Raw genomic sequence first — 18894 nt, forward strand, 5'->3', positions numbered from 1 at the left:
ATTCAGGGTCATCAGGCCACCGTAGGAGAAATTAGAGGAGCATCCTTTCATTCAGAGAAAATGTTTTAGCAACTGCTCTATGAGGACCACATTGGAGTAGTGGTTCTCGACCTTCCTAATGCTTCGACCGTTCAATACAGTTCCTCATATTGTGGTGACTCCCAATCATAAAATTATTTTCATTGCTACTCCATAACTGTAATTTTGATACTGTTATGAATTGTAATGCAAATATCTGATATGCAGGATATAAAATATGTAGATATGAAGGGGTCATGACCCATAGGTTGAGAACCACTGCCTTTGAGAGTTTGGAAGGCTGGGAGATGATTCTATTGCTAAAGTGTTTGTTGTGCAAGCATGAGGAGCCGAGTTGCACACTCAGATCTTGCATATTCAAATATGGGCACAGTGATATGATTCCCAGCTGGGAAGGTAAGGGTAGCCAAGACTTGAGGCTCCCCACTACCTAGTCTCAGTTACTTAGAGAAAACTCCAAATCCATGAAACAAAGGCAAGGTAGACAGAGCCTAAGCAATGACACCTGGAATTATCCTCTGTCTTCCACATGCATATGTATACATCTGCACACGTGTTTGTGAACACACAAGCACACATGTGTAGAATATAGGGATAACAGCTATTCTTATTCATGAGATCATGTAAAAGCTATTCTTTCTCCCAGGTTTCTAATGTACAGTGTCAGTTTACTTACATGTCCCTGTATTTCACACCATCCAGCTAATTTCTAGGTATTTTACGGAGTCATTATAGTAGGTGAGTGAAAGCAGGCACCAGAAAAGGACATTGAAAACTACTGCTGGAGGTGTCAACAATCGACACTTTGAATTGAATGAGAACCTTGGCTGTGAATTTCACCATGCTCCTGTAAAGATGCTTCATCTGTTTCCTTTGGGGGAAGACTATAGAGGCACTGAATATGAATGAATATATATATATATATATATATATATATATATATCAGAACCTGGTGGTAACCTCCTGTTTTTCTTTTGACATCTTTGAGGGAAAGTATCCCTGGTGATATATGATTTTTCAAGGCTAATTTGCCTTTTTGTCTAATGCAATGTCCTTTCTTACAAATTAGCCTCCTCTGCCCTCCCTCTCCTGCACTGGGGAGGATCCTTCAAAATTCCTAACAGGCAGCCCTATGGAGAGATGGGAGGGAAGGGGAAGGGAGGGAGGAAGAGAGGGAGGAAGGGAGAGAGAGAGGTAGAGGGTGTCTGGCTGCGTACATGTGGTACAGGCAGGGGGATCAGAACGCTTACAGAACAGGCAGCATAATTCCATGCTCTTCCTAAGTGTCAGCCCTGCCGGGAGCTGTGCCTGCAGCCTACTTGGAGAGGAAAAGTAGAAGGTGGAGGGGGGTCAGCTCCTAAGTGAGTGGGTCCTCACTTAGCATGAGGGCATCTGCTGATCTCCAGTGACTGTCTGGCTCCTCCTGGTCAGATTTGGCCCTCTCTCTCCTAGATACTTGCTTTAGAAGAGGAGACACACCTTTCTGCAGCAGGGAGACGGAACTGACCAGATTGCAAACCGGTAGGTTGTGACATTCAGCATGTTTATGCAGCAGAATTTGCTGAGAAATGCAGGGAGGCGGGGTGTTGGTCGGGCTGGCTGATTTATCTGCAATGGGGAATGTTTTATTTTAATTGTCGATTCAAAGCAGAATTGTTGCCTAGGCTAAGGTGGCAGTAGAATTGCTGTTTCCCAGGCTCCCGTTTTGCATCTGTGTTTGATGCGGTTTCTGCATGCAGCTTAGAGAAGCTAGGGAGAGCTCACCTTTAAATAACCTGCAGCTTGCTATGCGTCTTCTGCTCCATATGTATTTTTTTTTTTTTTTTTTTTTTTTTTTTTGCTCTTCCTAAGCACAGTTCCCACCCTGTCTTCCCAACATCCCCCTGCCCTCCTCCCCACCCCATGGGGAAATGTGGCCTAGCTTCACCTGGATCCCTTGGCTCCCTAAGACTGTATGTCTGGCTGCTTTGCTGTAGGTGCTGGTAGATGATCTGCAGCTGCCCTGGGCCCAGGCAGACTGATTCAGCAGAAGCATCTGTGCATGGGAGTCGCAATCAGGGGCCATGGCAGTGCAGCTGGTGCCGGACTCCGCTCTCAGCCTGCTGATGGTGAGTGTGCCGGGGAGGAGGTGGGCCCCTGGCAGTGCCCACTCCAGCCTTCCCCTGCCTCAGGGATTGCTGCTAACTGCTGTGGCTGCTGCCATGGCTGCAGACAGGGAAAGCACGGTTCAGCTTCATCCAGCAGACTCCTGTGAAAGGATTTCTTGGGTCAGAGGATTAGCGTGACTAAGCACTCTCAGGGAAAAGCCAAAGTAGATTTGCCATTTTAGAAACTTGTTGCTGAATGCTATTTTGAGAGACTTACAAACAGGTGCTAAGGGTGGCTCTGAGTAGTTCTCAAGATGCCTCCCCTCCGTGCTCAGCATCCTTCGCTCAGGGTCTTTTGAATCTAAATTTAGAGTTGTGCTTGTTTGTATGTTTGATTTCCTTCCATGGCAGCTGCGAGATTTATAAAGAAAAATTAATTTTTTGTCTCCAGACTGATGGGAGAAGGTTATCTTCCCAAGTTCCTCCAGAGTCTCCAGGGAGCCTCAGAGTGGCCCCTGTGACAGCTCAGCTGCCCAGTTAGTGGTCACTCCTCTCCTATCTACAGTTGGCCAGGAGACATTGGCATTTACATGTGTGTGAACTGCTGACCTACTTTAGACCCCTGTGATTTTTATGACGTTAAGAAAGCCGTTGCTCTTCGTGCTTTGAAGCAGGCAAGGGCAGCAGCAGCACCCTGTAACCCAGTTGGCTTTTGGCTTGATCTGGGTTCAGTTTGCTCCTCTGTCTTGGTGCCCCCTCCCGCCTCCTCTACTGCCCAGTAGTTCACAGGCCTTGGCAGTGCTGCCCCTGGAAGAAGGCTGCGTCAGCTTGGGGTGGGAATGAACCTAACATTTACTCTGGAGAGTTTATGAGCAGAGCCTAAGTGCATCTGCTGTGTATTGATCTGTGTTTTCTGACTGAGATAGGAAAGTGCAGCTTGCCGAGGGCTGATGAGTTTATTAAGGTGACTTGAGGAGTGGCTAGAGGGAGCTTGCCTCCTGAGTGGAGAGCCACATCAAATTCAGAGGGACATACTTCCTCGTGATTCATTAGCCAAAAATTAAAAGAAAAAATGGCATTTGGTCCACAGTGTCACCTGAATTGCTGGAAATTACATGGGCCTCTCTGACTGCCAGTCTACCAGGAAGGAGGAATTAGAAGTGTGAAAAGGGATTGCTATAGCTATTACTCTTTCCACGGCTTCTCTACTTACTAATTCTAGCATGATACTACTACATATTTCATTGTCTATTGTAGTTCAAATAAATGTATGGTCAAAAGTTCTGAGCGTTTGTGACCGTTGCTAACACTATACTCCAGTATTTGTGAGAAGCAGGATTTTGTGAGGGGCCATGAAATCACAGCATATACACATGTGTTGTCTGATGTTGCTTAGTAGATAGAAGTTCTGCAGTATGCTCATAGAGAGAAAGTTTGTCAGTCCTGCCTCTTTCTGCCACACTGAACGCTTGTTGATGCTTAGATATATGTCTGTTTTACTGCAAGGCCCCAAGGAGAAGTCCTTGGTACTCAAGCAAAATGAGGCTACGCATCATTCCCCAATGGGCTGTTCCTGCCACACACAACCACTTGGGCTTCTAATATTAATATTGTCTTGGCTATCTCTTCAGTTCAGAGTTTCTCCTCTACTTTTCGGTCCCTTTTGCCTAAGATCTCTAGCTAGCACTCACCTCCTTCCTGGATTAAAGGATTGTGATGTCTTTTCTCTGGGAAGCTAGGAAAATAGCTCTTGATACTGTGATGGACCCTTAGATTACATCCTCCGGGACTGGAGTGCTGCATGTAGTCAGAGTCACTGAACATTTTCTGGGTTGGGTTTGGTTCAGGGCAAATTTCCCCCGTGGACTTCTGTGCTTTTTGCCTTTTTAAAGGGGAAGTTCCAAAGTAATTGCTTCCTTGATATGTTTCGTGATGATTCTCAAAAATTGTAAGCAAGTGAGAGGGAAAAGAAATGGGATGAAGAGGCCATTTAGTGAAGCTGCCTTGGGCTGTGAGTTCAGGGAGGAACTGTATCCGTTATTATGTATTTGCTCATTAATCAACCAATCAGCTTTCAGTATTTATCAAGCTCTGCTCACTGGGTAGAGTAGCATGGTATAATAGCAAAAGCCAGAGCTCATGAAAGCACTGTTTCAGGGCAGTCAATACTGTGTGGGTTGAATGTAGTTGTGGTTTACAGCTATGGAGTCCTTGGGCTGCAGGAATTACAGTCAGTAACTGAAATGTTTCATTGGTTCTGGAAGCAGCAGAGTCTGGAGAGTTAAAGAGTCCAGCATTCTGTCTCCAGCTTTGCCACTTACTGGTAATGTTCAGTATGTCACTTCCTTTCTGTGTGTCCTGGTTATGTCATCTGCTGACTGAGAGCGTGTGATCTCTTGGGGCACTTTCACTCTGTTGGGCAAAATGTAAAGTCTGTAAATACGCTGTCCAGGATGGAGCTAGCCTGGGTACTTTATTCATTATTGCCACTTTTTTTTTTCCCCAACCAAGCACATAAACTGCATTGCTTTTGAAAAGGGGGGATTTGTTCCCACTCATATTGCTTTTTTTTTTCCCCAGAGACAGTATGTTTCAGATCAGCTGGTTGTTCACACTCTGCTGTGTAAGAGCCCAACCCCACAGAGGTCTGCTTTACTCCCCTGAACAAAACCCACTGACTTTAGGACAGTGCCTAAGGTACCTTTCCCAGTTGGATGTGGGCTCCCATTTGAGAGAGCTCCAGCATTTTGTGCTTGCCCTGTGGGAGGTCTATACTGGTTCTTTCAATAGAGAGTAGGAAGTGATAGATGGCTGTGAAAATTGTAGCAACCCAAATAAAGCAGGAAGGAAGGATGGAGTCAAAGAGCAGATAGATGGCTCTAGTGGAGAAGATGACCTCAGGTGCATCACAGGCTCACCTCCCCATCAATGTAGAAATGCCAGGAATAAAAGGAGGCAGTGTTTTCGTTCCCCATACTGCTGCATAGGACTAATTGTAAAATAGGCTATTTGTCATTTGTTGAGGTCACATGAGTTCAGGAAAGCTGCAAAGGCTGGAGCATGCTGGCCTCCAGGGATTTGTTATTGATTGACTAATTGATTGATGTATGTTGAGATGGGGTCTTGGTATGTTACTCAAGCTTTCCTGAAACACTTGATCCTTTTGCCTCTACTTCTTGGGTGTTAGGCTTCCAAGCATGTGACACCACACCTGCCTTGGAGATCACTCATTTTGTTCATTCAGAATATAGATATATGACTAAGAGGCTACCAAGGTATGCCATTTTGTTCCTTAGAATATGACAGCTCAAATATTTGTGATAAGAAGATTAAAATACTTTAAAAACTTTTTTATTACATTTTCTTATTTGTGGGTGTGTTTCTGTCTGTTTGTCTACATGTATGTGGAAACTGGAGGACAAATTTTAATAATCAGTTCTGTGAGTCCTGGGGAATAAACTGAGGTCATGAGGCTTGGAGGCAAGATTATTTACATTCTGAACCATCTTCCAGCCCTATATTAGTTTTTAGATGAATAGGCTAAGAAATAAATAATGATAACTACACTTTGCTATAATAAACAAATATCTTTGCATATATTACATAATTTCTTTCAAGACATTTTTTTTTCCAGGTAAAAACCACCTGGTAACCAGACATTGAAAAACCTGTCAATGTTCACACACTTGAAATTGACAGCCCGGGGTCTCAAAATCAAGGTTCTCTGCTATAGTAGGCAAGCTAAGAATTTGATACCCCGGATCTTCTAACACTTTAGATGAATGTCTAATTGACCTAGACTCAGCCATCTTTACTTCCCTCTAGTCAGATAGTCTTGTCCTCTTGTTTAATATTTATTATTTTCTATGTTAATATACAAGATAAAAAAAAGATTCCTTTGCAAGCTTAAAAGCTGCGGCAAGATGCCTGTGTTAACACTAATAGGAAGTCCAACATTTATATCCACAAGAGCCTTATCAATGTTCCATTTCTTGAATTGTATTTTTTAAGGATTTCCAAGGTCATATTTAACAGTAGAGAGATTTAATATGTGAAAAACTCAGTCAGAAATTATTGAGTGATTCTTTGTAAAGAATGAAGGAAATGAGTTAGATGAGTACTTTCAGATGTCTGGGCTTCTTTGGGAAAATACTGGCTCCCTCAAATTCTTTTTTTTTTTCTCTGCCATTTTTCTAAGTTAGTATCTCCCTTTTTATTAGTTGCTGAGTACATATTCCATATAAGAAACATGGAATCCAGTTATTGGCTTTAACAAACTTACAACTAAGTTGAAGAGGCAAGATCCCTGGGAATAAGAAGGCAACTTCTCTAAATGAGAAATATGTAAGACAACTTTAGAGAATCACACTAGATGAGCTCTCACAGAAGACATCATTAAGTGAGCCTAGGATAAAAGGCCTGGATTAAGGCATTATGATACACCCAGAGTGAAGATATAGGTTCCAGGAACTTAGATAAAAATGCTAAAATATGGAGGGGCCAAGAGAGGGAATTTGAGGTGGAGATAGTGAGTGGATCTTAATGGAATCTGGATTGTTTTGGTGCCTGAAGAACAGACTGCCTTGAATGGATTTCTTTGGGGGAAGAAAGGGTTGTGAGATCAGGAGGTCAGGTGGGGTGTTCTGGGAAGACTCACAGCCTTAGTTCTATTACATGGTACCTGGCCTCCCTCTACCTCTACCTGTGACAGGTTTATTTGGGGTTTATGAGGAACTTTCCCCACATCCCAAATGGCAAAACATGAGTAGAAACTGAGTTCTGTCCCAAGAAATCTTGCTTTTGCGTTACTAAGTTTTAAAGTTTTCTATAGTGCTTTTGTGTCTGAAGTTTTACTAAATGTTCTCTGCAATACAGGAAAGTCAGTATCTTCTTGTGATGTGATGAAGCTAAGGTCTAGAGAAGATAAATGGCTTGCCCAATGTAGCTCAGATAGCTTGTGGTGGTGCTGAATTACTACCCCCATTCAATAACAGTTGTTAGAAACTTGAAGAAGCAATATTGATAAACTATATAGAAAGTTAAAGACTAATAATGAAATGCTAATACAGAGCATGAACTTCTAAATGTCTTCAAATCTGAGTGTTTAGGTACAAGGTGAAGCTGTTTATTAATGTCATTATTTTTCAATTTTACTCAAAATAAGAGCTGTTCCCAAACATCTATGGGAAGTGGTCACATCATTGTTACCTATGTCAGTAGCTAACTTCTTACTTAAAGTCAGTTATTTATCTTCTAAGGTTCAATTTCTTGATGCATACTTACAATATTAGCAAATTGTAGCTAGGATTTAATGTATAAATGTATCTCTTTCAAAAGGGGAGATTTGAGGTCAATGACAATAAAACTAACTCAGGTTAATTTTTGTATATAATTTGTAATATTTCATTTATTGATCTGTGTTATTGTGTTTAAATAACAGAGATGTACTTAATCCTCAGCATTTTTAAAAACAGGGAGCAAAAAAAAAATATTTAACCATGTAGCTAGGGGTTCTTCCCCCAGAGGCAGCTCTGGGATTACCGTTCCTGAGTGTTGATGATCACTGATAAATATGGAAGCATCTCCTTGGCTGGTCATGGCTTACACATCCTCTCTGGCCCTGTGGATACTGAGATGGCCCTGGGCCAGTAGCAGTGTCTGATGATGGGGATTTCTGACCAAGTAGGTCCTGGGACTTAGACCTTGGAGGAACTAAGAGGAATATCAACTGGCTGGTAATTCCAGCCAGTTACATGGAGTAGAGAGGACATCTTCCAAACAGAATGGCTGTATCCAGAAGGGAGGAAGGGAGTCTGGCAAGGCAGATACAAAAGGTGCCCCTTGATAGTGGTCTTCACACCTTAGACACCATAATAGAACTCCAATAAGATTAGCAAGAGAGATAAAAATGAATTCTAAACCTCAGGCCAACTTTCCTACAAAATGAATGTTTTTGGAGAAATACAATTGTCTAATTTTTCCCTCTAAGTTGAACAAGTCTCAGCATCTGCAAAATGAGATAGTAATTACCCTATATGACCTGAGATAATTCATTGAACTACACTTACAAATTGTTTACCTTTATTCTCAACCTAAAGAAAATATAAGCTCAGCACTTACTTTATCTTAAACTAACATAAAATAACTATCTATCTGAACTTATCTCCTTGGATTCCTGAACAAATGAGCCAAACTCAATTAAAAAAAACAAAAACAAACAAACAAACAAACAGTTGTTCAATTCTGTCTCAGTACCCGAGTCTCTAGGCAACAAATGGCTACTTTTGGACAAGCGACTGATGCCTTTGGGAAAAGGATGTTCCCAGGGTCACAAAAATCATTCCAGTCACACACACATTGAAATTTACATTCCTGTTTTAAATAACCAACAAAACTTTCTTAGCCTCTGAAGATAAATGACTGAAGTATGGGCGGCAATATGTTCTCTCTGGCAAATGTCAGACGCATGCCTTTCAGAGCAGCCACACATGAGGGGCGGCTGTAAGAGCATCTCTGCTGAAGATTAATTGCATGGCTGCTTTGCAAAAGCTTGATAGCAGTTTGGAGAACATATGTTGCAAATATAGGTAGCAGTTTCTCCCTGAGTCCTGTTCCAGGATGTGATGTCTAATAGAACATAAGGTATTTAGCCTGGTCATAATCAAAGGACCTGGAAGCTGGTTTAACTAAGTCCATGTGGTAAATATCAAGCGAGAAGAACTGAATTTCAATGTCAAGGTAACATTGGCTGACAACTCACGCTGTATTGTAATGAGTGCTCTTTACAACCTTGGATATTGAAATCTTAGTCTCACAGTCTAGACCTGGAGAAGCAATTTCCTGAGTGGCAGATCCAATTCATCTCACCAAGCTATGTCACGTATACCCACAGCATTAATTCATCTGTACATTAGTAGTTTCCAAATCATATCTTTGGCACAGGCCTGGCCCCCAAACTCTGAGGACTACAAATCTAAACTTACCAGATTTATCCCCTTGCTTACCCCATAGGTGCCTCAAACTCAGCTCCTCGCTCCCTACAAAGATTCAGGTCTTTTCCCTGGCCATTAAACCCGTACTTCATTGGTGGCGAGGGCATCATGCCCATTGTCCAGGATGCAGTTTTGACTCCTCCAGTCTCTTGTCCACCTGACCTAGTTAGTCTTAATGTAAACCACTTCAAATTTCTCGGGCTCTGTCTAATCTAGTTTCCTACCCACCCCCTTAGTGTAAGCCTACATCCTACCTGGGCCATCTGCGCATCCTCTCACCTGACACCTGCTTCTAGTCTCTTTGTACTGTTGTCTGTCTTTGAAATTGTTGCCAAAGAGATATTTTAAAAATCAAGGTTGTCATATTTTTTTTATTGAAAATTTCCACTGATACTTTATTGTAACCGAGATGAATCTCAAGGTCTAATATTCCACATTAGTAGTTTACAGATCTGGCCTCTGCCCCAACAATATTCCTTCCCACTGCTCTGACCTTGACCCCTCCATTGCTTCACAATGACATTATAGTCTGATACATGAGTTTCAAGTGACTTTGTCATTTTGAAGTAGACTTATGTAAGATGCAATCAAGTGATGAGCTAAACATGAAATATTTTAACACAGATTGCTACATTATAGCCATTTTTTCAAATGAGTGGGAAAATATTGTAAAGATTACAAGTATAATAGAGGAAACACATAAGCCAGTAACATAAAGTTGCTCCTGTTGTTGTCAGATAGAATGCATTATGCCCAATTGTGTGCTATACGTTTATACAACTGTCAGCACAGGAAGATCATTCGTGCTACCATCACCACCAACCTTAGTGATGGATTATATTTATGCATCAGGGTGGTGATATGTCCCTTGCATTAGGAATTTTCAGCTCTGCTATAAACTTAAGGGACCATTGCCCTTTGAACAGTTCTTTGTTGACCAAAATATTGCATGGTACATAACTGTATTTCTGTCCACCAATAACATACTTAATCAAGACTGATACTTCCAAACAGATGCCTCTCTGTGATTTCTTTTAGTGCTATGTGGTACTTAGCAAGCATATCTGCTTTCCTTAATAGGTTGTGTCTCATATACAGAGCATCTCATCCCCTTACCCAACACATTCTTATTGAGCAGGCATTCTTTTCCTGATATGGGAAATTTCTTTCTGGTATCCAGGATTGAACCTAAGGCCTGGCACATGCTAGGTAGGCACCCTGCCACTGATCTCTGTGTCTTCAGCCCTGACATTCTCTAATGCAACAACACAGCAACAAATAAAACAAATGAGGCTTCTGTGATCACCAAGTTTATAGCATCTTCGGGAAAAGCAAAAATGAAACAAATTGGGTATAGTCAGTTGAGCCATCTGAAAATAGCTGAAGAGGGAGTGGCAAAAGGAAGACCATGGTAAAATGTCTCAGCTGGAACACTCCAACCAGTGCAGAAGCCCTGAGACAGGAAGGTGTTTAGCAGGATATAGAACCTTGCAGTATGTGAATTATATTTCATAGGTTAAGGAATTGATTGATCATTCTCTGGAAGATTTTCCCTGGACCAAACTTTAGGAGGAATGTCAGGTCCCTGTTGAACACGACCCTTGTCCTAGAGCCTGGGTCTCTTCAGACAAATAAGAATCATGGAAAATGTCAGGAAACACCATACAGTAGGAAGGAGCCCCATATCAAAGACCAGGGTGCTAGTGGTGGGTAAGAAAGGATCTGAAGAGTTAAGTTTTAGGAATCTTCTCAAAATAGAGTTTATGGAAGAGTAGGATGTCACAGAACCATTCTGAAGAGTGGGCACAAGTAAGAACGCAGAGGGAAGAGAAAAGGTATGGTATGAGGGGCCATTGGCAGCAGAGATTCTGGCTCACTGAAGCCAAGGGTTCATGCCAGGAGGAGGAAGGAAATTGGCTGAGTGGGGATCAGGTGAGGGACCTGGGTTTGAGTTATCTGCACGTGGAGACCCTGGGTTTCCAGAAGAGACCAGATGGATGTTGTGTTGTGGGGCTTTTGAAGTTTGCTAGTAAAAAGTAGAGTGCAGTAGGAGACTGGAGAAAGCCAGTGCAGAGTCAATGGCTGGGATTCCGGGGCACAGTGAGATGAGATGAATGTGGTGAATAACGGGTACCCTGGGAGGACTGTTCCATGATGGGTTCTGGTTTAAATTTCAGAATGCCAGTGGTGGGACTGGGAGTGTGACATTCATGCACCAAAGTGGGCCGAGGAATAGAATTTGAAGAATTATAGATTGCAATTCACTTAGCGCCACAGAATTGAAGGTGCTGTTTGTAATAGAATTTTCTGGCAGTAAGGGCTGGTGGGCAGGTGGCAGTACAGGCCACAGCAGGCCAGTGATTAGATTTGGGCTGAGAGCAGGACTGGGGTGACACGGAAATCCCAAAGAGATGGAAAAACAAGCCAAACCTGAGGGTTTTGGCACAGCAGGGATTAAAGGGAGTTCACATTGGTGCACAATGAAAGGCAGCATTGGAATGAGATCAATGTTACCTTTTCAATTATCTTTGCTTGTGTGGAGTATACTGCCTGGCCTGGATGAAGCTGTCTTGGTGATTTTCTGCCAGGTATTCAGGGCCATTGCATTGTATGATGGTACTTTCAGCAGGGCACAACTGAGCTAAGACTATGCATAAGTAAGTAAAACAAATTTCCCAGGTCAGTTACATCCATCTCTGTGTGTGTATGTGTGGGAAGACCCAGCATTTCTCCCACCACCTAAACATTTGTGACTTCAAATAACCACCGTGTTCTGCATCCCAAGTCAGTGGAAGGAGTTCCTGTGAGGGACAATGGACTTGCCTGTGCTCCATACTGGAGACTGTACTGGTAAGACTTAAATACTGGAGCCTATCTGGAAGTTATTTTCACTCACATGTTGGGCAGTGGGTGCCCCTGTCACCAAAACCACACTAGTCTGCTGTTGCTAGCATTGAGGGGGTTGGCCCTCTCCACATGCCCTGGATTGCCTACAGCATGGCTGCTTCTAAATGATGGAGGTACATATTATCCCTGGGTCCCAAACTATCTGAGCTGACAAGGAAGAACTGTGCAAACCTCTATCCACATCTCTTCAGGAAGTCATACAGACTTACTGGGGTTGCACCCTCTTGGCCACAGGTGCGTTCTTAAGGTGAGATTTAGGTGAAAGGCTATTGAGGTTCTGTGAATGAAAAGGGTCAGCACTTTAGAAGTTTTAACCACCAGAGCACCTGCTCATTACCTGTACCTTGATCTCATGCTGCTTGTGTGAGATAATTTTTAAGTACTGCACCACATGCTCACTGCTTGTAACTTGATTTTATGTTGTTTGAAGGTCTTTTACTCTGATTTGCAACCTATTCATGTGGGTTTATTCAGAGGACACAGTCCATATTTGATGGATATGTATGTCACAGAGTCATGTGTGCATAGGACTATGTACAAGCATGTCACAGAGTCATGTGTGCATAGGTTTGTGAGTACATGCACTTATGGTTCATCAGAAGCCATCTACCCATCTTGATTGTGAGGCAGGGTCTCTCACTGGGACATGGAACTCACTTATTAGGATAGGCTGGTTTGAGAGCAAGCACTAGGGATATTCTGGTCTCTACTTCCCACATCCTGAGGGTGAATCGGGATAGCTGCCAGCAGTGTTTAATTGAGAAAAAAAAAAAAAAAGAATACACCTATTATATTCTATAGCTGCACATAGGATTAAATGGGATGGGAGAAAAGGGGGACGTGAGCTGGGATGTGGCTTGAGGTCAGGGGTTGAGGAATTTAGCATTGACCTCAACAATAGACACCAGTCCACAAATTTTCTTTGGGACCTCAACCCCCACAGAAGCTGGTCTTCAGCAAGCTTTATTTTTCCTACCGTAAAGTCTTTGCCCTTTGAATTTTTAGATTTTCCTCCAAACTATATATCTGGAAGTCACATGTTCAGTGCTATGCTGTGCCTGCAGAGAACACCCAGGGTGTGTATAAATCATTAGAAAAAGTCTGATTTGCTTGCTTGGTGACCTTTAAGGTCACCGAGTTTAGTTCTCATTGATTGTAGAAGCCGATAAGGAAATAACTGTGCTTCTTTTACATGCTTGGTATTTAGACTAATAACTTGTGTCTTTATTGCCCATGTGTCAAGGTACAAGAGGGACAGAGTTTGGTACTGTCTCAAATGCTTTTTCCTCTTGTGCAGTGCTTGAGTGTAATTGAGCTGTAATGAACATGGCTAAGGTCATTTCCCAAGAATTAATGAACAGGAAGATGTGTTCTTGGCCAGAGGCTGAGTCTTTGGTCATTAACCTAGTTGGTCATTAATATTGTCCAGGAATGCTTTACACTAGGTCATTACAACCCACACCATATGCTGCTACCACAGGGAAACAAGGACATTACCTGTGTCAATAACTATTTGTTTTCTTTCTGTTCTCATGACTACTGATGGAGGCAGCCCTCAATACTTTTTCCAAAAGCCTGAAGCACCAAGGTCATGAAGGAGAGAAAGGGAAGGGAAATCAGTAATTTGGGCTCTGCAGAGTGAAATCTCTGATTGTTTTGTAAACTATGTGACCATGTACTTTCTCCCTGAGTAGCAAACATTGGCTCTCTTCCCTTCCCTTCCCTTTCCTGACTCATTCTCCTTCTTCTCCCCAATCTTTCCCTCTCCTCACATTTTCCCTTTCTTAAACAATTTGTGGAGTATGTTAGAGACATCATGGTCAGTGCTGAGGATATGTATACCAATACCACTTTGTCCCTGCTGTCAGGAAGAAGCTTAGAGTTTAGCCAGTGAGGTCAATAAGCAAATAATTTTCAATGCTGTGAGGTTAATGTTATGGCAGAGAAGTCTCCATCTATTATAGAGCAAAGGCACATAATGCAAGGACCCCAAAGTGGCTCCAAAGATTCTGATGGGATTTTGTTTTTGTAGCAGGGTCTCACAGTATAGCCCAGTCTTGCCTGGAATTCACTGTAAAGTTGAGATCGCCCTTAAATTCACATCATCTTTCTCCCTATACCAGAGGGATGCTAGAATCATGGTGTACACTCCCATACCCTGCTTCTAGTGTGATTTTAAGGGGTTTGGTGAGTTTATAGAAGGCATGGGTAATAATGGGGCACAGCTCCAGGTAAAGGGAATAGCAATCACTCATTAATGCAAAGGAAATAGTTCCAAGTCCCAACAATTGTGTCACATTCTTATACAGAGAGGGCAAAAGGCAACAAGAAATAAAAAGTCAAGATTTCCTGGAGGCAGACACTGAATAACCCTCTGGATACCTGATGAGTTTGGACAATGCCTGGAATTCCACTGACTATCATTCATAGTTTTAAACATGGGATGACATAGTGAGAGCTAAGCTACAGAAATTTTATTCTAGAAATTTGACTTGTCTTGAGAGGCTTGTGTTTGTATACTTGGTCCCCAACACAGTGAGGTCTGTGAGATGGGCCCTGCCTAGAGAAAATGAGAGGGGTTGGAGATTTCTTAGCATGGCTCTCCTTCATATCGTCTTTCTACTTCCTGGTTGTAGATGTAGAGAGACTGGTATCTCTTCACACTCTGGCTTTCCCCACCCTGATGGACTGTAGCTCTTAAAACTGCAAACCAGAAGAAAACCCTTTTTTCCACCCCTAAACTGCATCTTGTTCAGATGGTTGGTCACAGCAACAAGAAACATATTTAATATAGGAGGTCACATGGAAATTGTGTTGAAAGAAGTAGTGGGCCCCAGGGCAGTGAACCTGAGTTAAAGGGTATTGAAGGAATGTATGAATGGAGGAAAGAATGCATTTTCACCAGCTGCACCAGCTGTATGAATGGAGGAGACACAGTGGAAGGCAGACAGAGATGGTTCATAGTGGCTCCCATTTACTAGTAAGATAAAATGAACACTTGTTCTTAAAATTGTGTGTGTGTGTGTATGTGTGTGTGTGTGCACGCGTGCATGCATGTGTGTGTGTGCACGTGTGTGTGCATGTGTGTGTGTGTGTTCATGCATACATATACCTGCCATGTTTCTGCCACTGCACAGAATACTACAAGCTGTCTGGCCCGAGAGCTGATAATGTTTTCACTGTCCACCATCTTCCCTGTAGGAGTGTTAAGATTATAGATGTGCATCACCATATTTAGCTTTTTGTGGCTTCTAGAGGCTTGCACTTTTACCCACTGAGCCACATTTCTAGTTCTAAAATAGGACAAGTCTTTGGTTTACATGCTAGACCATAAGGTGAAGCTGTGCCCAGGCTCTTATCCATTGGAGCAAAGTTTAGAGTTTCTGGAGCAAAATTGTAAGGTAGAGAGAAAGGCATGGGAGAGGGTTATAGACATGAAGAAGACTGATAGTGGGATGAGCCTGTAAGTGGTACAAAAAAAATTGAAAAGCTTTAGGAAAAAGAATGAAATTGTATTTTGTCTAGGTCAGTCTGCCAAGGATGTGTAGAAAGCTACTGAAGGAATCATGTTGGTCAATAAACAGCCAAATCAGAAGTGTTTGGTTTTACATGTGAGACAGATGAATGATCAGACTGACATATTATATACATACATATATACATACACACACATACATATTTGTGTATTTGTGTTGGGAGAGGAAGAAGATCTCAAGAAGAACTGGGTTTAAAAGTCTAATGCTTCATGTGTTTGGCATATGTTCATTTCAGAAACCCTTGAGTCCTAGTTAAGATGTTCACTTATAGGTGGATGTACATGTGGGAAGCTGGAGAAGACGTCTGGCCTGGGTGAACATGTTCAGGATCTTCAGTACTCAGGTGATGGTCAAAGGAGAATGAAAGGATGAAAACAAAGTGAGGAGTGTAGACTGGAGCTGAGAGTCATGGATGAGGCACAGGAGGGAAGTGCACTAAGTGGGGCTGTACAAAAGGGGAAAGGGAAAGACAAGAGAGGGAGAGCCAGGAGGGTGTACTGTATTAAATGAAAGAGAGTAGGAAAATGTTTAGGACGAGGACAGACTAATCAGTCCTTAAGTGTAGCAGAGAGATTAAGGAAATTAAAAACCAAAAACTGCTTAGAAGATTTGTCAAGCTGGATGGCAGTGAAGACATTCCATTGAGAAGCCTTGGGAGTGAGATAGCTTTGGGAGCCACATTTGAAACTGAATATTGTAGTGGGACTACAAAGTGAGCAAAGTAAATGCACAGAAATGGAAAGAAACAAGGGGTGGATTTCAGAGTTGGAAAAAGTGTGAAAATGACTGACTCAAGAAGGGAGGCTCAGGGAGATTCAAGATGGAAAAAATAATAATAAATGGAAGAATGTTGATACTTCATGGCTCTAAAAAGACAGAAGTGGCTCCAAATGTCATATCTATCATACCCATGTCCCAAAACAGGAAGAAAAGCTAATATGGGATGTTCTGTATGCTGCAAATATGTGTTGCTTTTATTGGGTGGTAAATTAAGCTGATTTGGCTAATGGCCAAGGAGAATACAGCCAGGAAAAATATAAACAGAGATACAGACAGAAAGAAGGTGGGGTCAGAGAGACGCCATGTAGCCTCAAGAGAAGCAAGATGTGAAATAACAAGCCATCAGTTTTGTGGTAAAATATTGAGTAATAGAAATAGGTTAATTTAATTGTGAGAGCTAGTCAGTAATGTGCCCGAGCCATTGGCCAAACAATTATCATTAACATTAAGCCTCTGAGTAGTTATTTGGGAACTGGTGGATAGGATGGAAAGACTCCAACTACAAATAATACTAAAGATATCTCTCTCCCCAGACTTCTCAGATTACTTATTTTTCTTTGGCCAAATCAGACCACTGTATGTGATGGAATGTAGATTTCTTACTCAATTATGTTCCCACCATTGTCTCTCCACAATTATTTGCTAAGTGAAAGAGGCCAGGAATCTAAAGATGTAACTCCTAGACCCCCTTGCAGCTAAGGTTCAATATGTGATCTGGTTTTCATTAGACCAGCTCACTGGTTTCAGACTTGGTGGAATAAAGGGCAACCTGAAGCAACAGTTACAAGTTAGGTTTTCTTGCAAACAAGTTGGTAAAAACAAGTTTGGGTTTTTTTGTTTGTTTTGTTTTTTTTGATAAACTCCTATAAAAGTGACAGTGACTGGCCTTTAGTGTCAAATATAGTAATTGCATATCAAGGGTGGTATATGTTCTCTGAGAGTCTAGAGGAAAGCTTGGGCATTATTTTTTGTTATCTGATTCCCAATATCTTACTTTATTTTCCTGATGTGATCAAATGCCTTGACAAAATAAGCTTAAGAGAGAAAATATTTGGTTTTGGCTGACAATTCCAAGTTAGTAGAAGGAAAATCAAGGTAGCAGTAGCTTAAAGCAACTTGTCACAATGCATTCAAAGTCAAGGATAAATGAGAAATATACACATGCATGCCTGATTTCTTCTCCACTTACAATACTGACTTCCTGCCCAGGGAAATTATCCACCCACAACTATGCTATGTTTTCCCAGTCCAATTAATACAATTAATAGCATCCCTAAAAGGCATATTCAGGGACCCCTCTCCCAGGTGAATCTAGAGTTTTGCCAGTTGACAATTAACACTGTCACACCTATATATTCTCTTCCGTGTGTGTGTGTGTGTGTGTGTGTGCGCGCGCGCGTGCGCACATACACGCGTGCGTGTGCATGTGCATGGGATGCTTGTGTGCAGGTGTACTTACTAATAATCACACATGTAGAGGATGGAAGTCACCATTATTAGTTTCTTTCTCAATCTCTTCTTCACCTTAGATTTTGAGATGAGGGTTCCACTAAACCCAGAGCTTGCATTCTGTGGCTACACTGGCTAGCCATCCATCCCTGGGATCTAACTACTGGTTTTAAACCCTATTAATGTGATTAAAGGTTTGTGTCAACTATTGCCCAGCTTTTCATGTAGGTGCTGGCACTCCAAAGTCATGTTCTTGTGCTTATGTAGTAAGCATTTTACCCACTGAGCCAACTCTCCAACCCTTTACTTGTATATTCTTCTCTTTCTATCATCTGGTCATTAATGTCTTTCTGCTTAAATGTATTAGAATGGCGTTCATTGGCTGCATCTGAGAACTCTAAACAAAGGCCTCCATAGGTTTCTTGTAGGTGATGGAAGAAGTAACTAATAGCTTTAGTCTCTTCTGGTTGCAAAGGAACAACATACCAATAGTTATTACATAGAGAACCAAAAAATATCATCTGTGGGTAAATGTAGGCATAGCAGAAATCCAAGTAAATAGGGCACACTAGACAGGAGTTTCCTTTTATTTAGGACATGAGCTTCTCCACAGAAAGCCCAACACACTTGAAATATAGTCATTATTCTGTGAAAGTGGCTTATATAAAGAACACAAAGCTTAGCCTAGTTTAATCTCTTGCCACTACAGGCTTCACCCCAGTCATATTCCCTGTTCATATATGAGCATAATGGTAATGAAATAGAGTCTGATGAATAAAGAAAGAGCAAGACACTGTCTAAAAATGAGTATTAGTTCAATTATGATCATACGGCAAAAAAGTAGTATCATTATGATTCTGAAACTTCCCAACTCAGCCAGACGCATCTTTAACCAAAGTGTGAATTATCATTATTTGAAAATTCCTATTTTAGTTTTTAAAATAAAAACACCCTTATGGTTAAAATGTTCTTAAATGCAAGGACTATGTAATAAAAATGAGCTTACCTCCCACCCCAGTTCTTAGTTTCTTGTATATCTTTCCAGAAATCCCCTGTACATATGTGACCTCTCTCCTTGTCAGTCCCCATAGCTCGATCACATTC

General features: G+C 41.8%; 1 protein-coding gene across 1 annotated transcript in view; it reads left to right on the top strand.

Moving 5' to 3' along the window:
• Nucleotides 1-1219: 1219 nt before the first annotated feature.
• Nucleotides 1220-18894, top strand: part of Frmd4a (FERM domain containing 4A) — a 590169-nt gene continuing 572494 nt past the window's right edge. The window contains exons 1-2 of the mRNA XM_051205872.1: nt 1220-1560; nt 2016-2147. Coding sequence (XP_051061829.1) covers nt 2103-2147 — 45 coding nt within the window. The 5' untranslated portion in view covers nt 1220-1560; nt 2016-2102. The remainder of the gene's footprint in view (nt 1561-2015; nt 2148-18894) is intronic.

This window comes from Phodopus roborovskii, unplaced genomic scaffold (genome assembly GCF_943737965.1).
Source record: "Phodopus roborovskii unplaced genomic scaffold, PHOROB, whole genome shotgun sequence".
Lineage (NCBI taxonomy): Eukaryota > Metazoa > Chordata > Mammalia > Rodentia > Cricetidae > Phodopus > Phodopus roborovskii.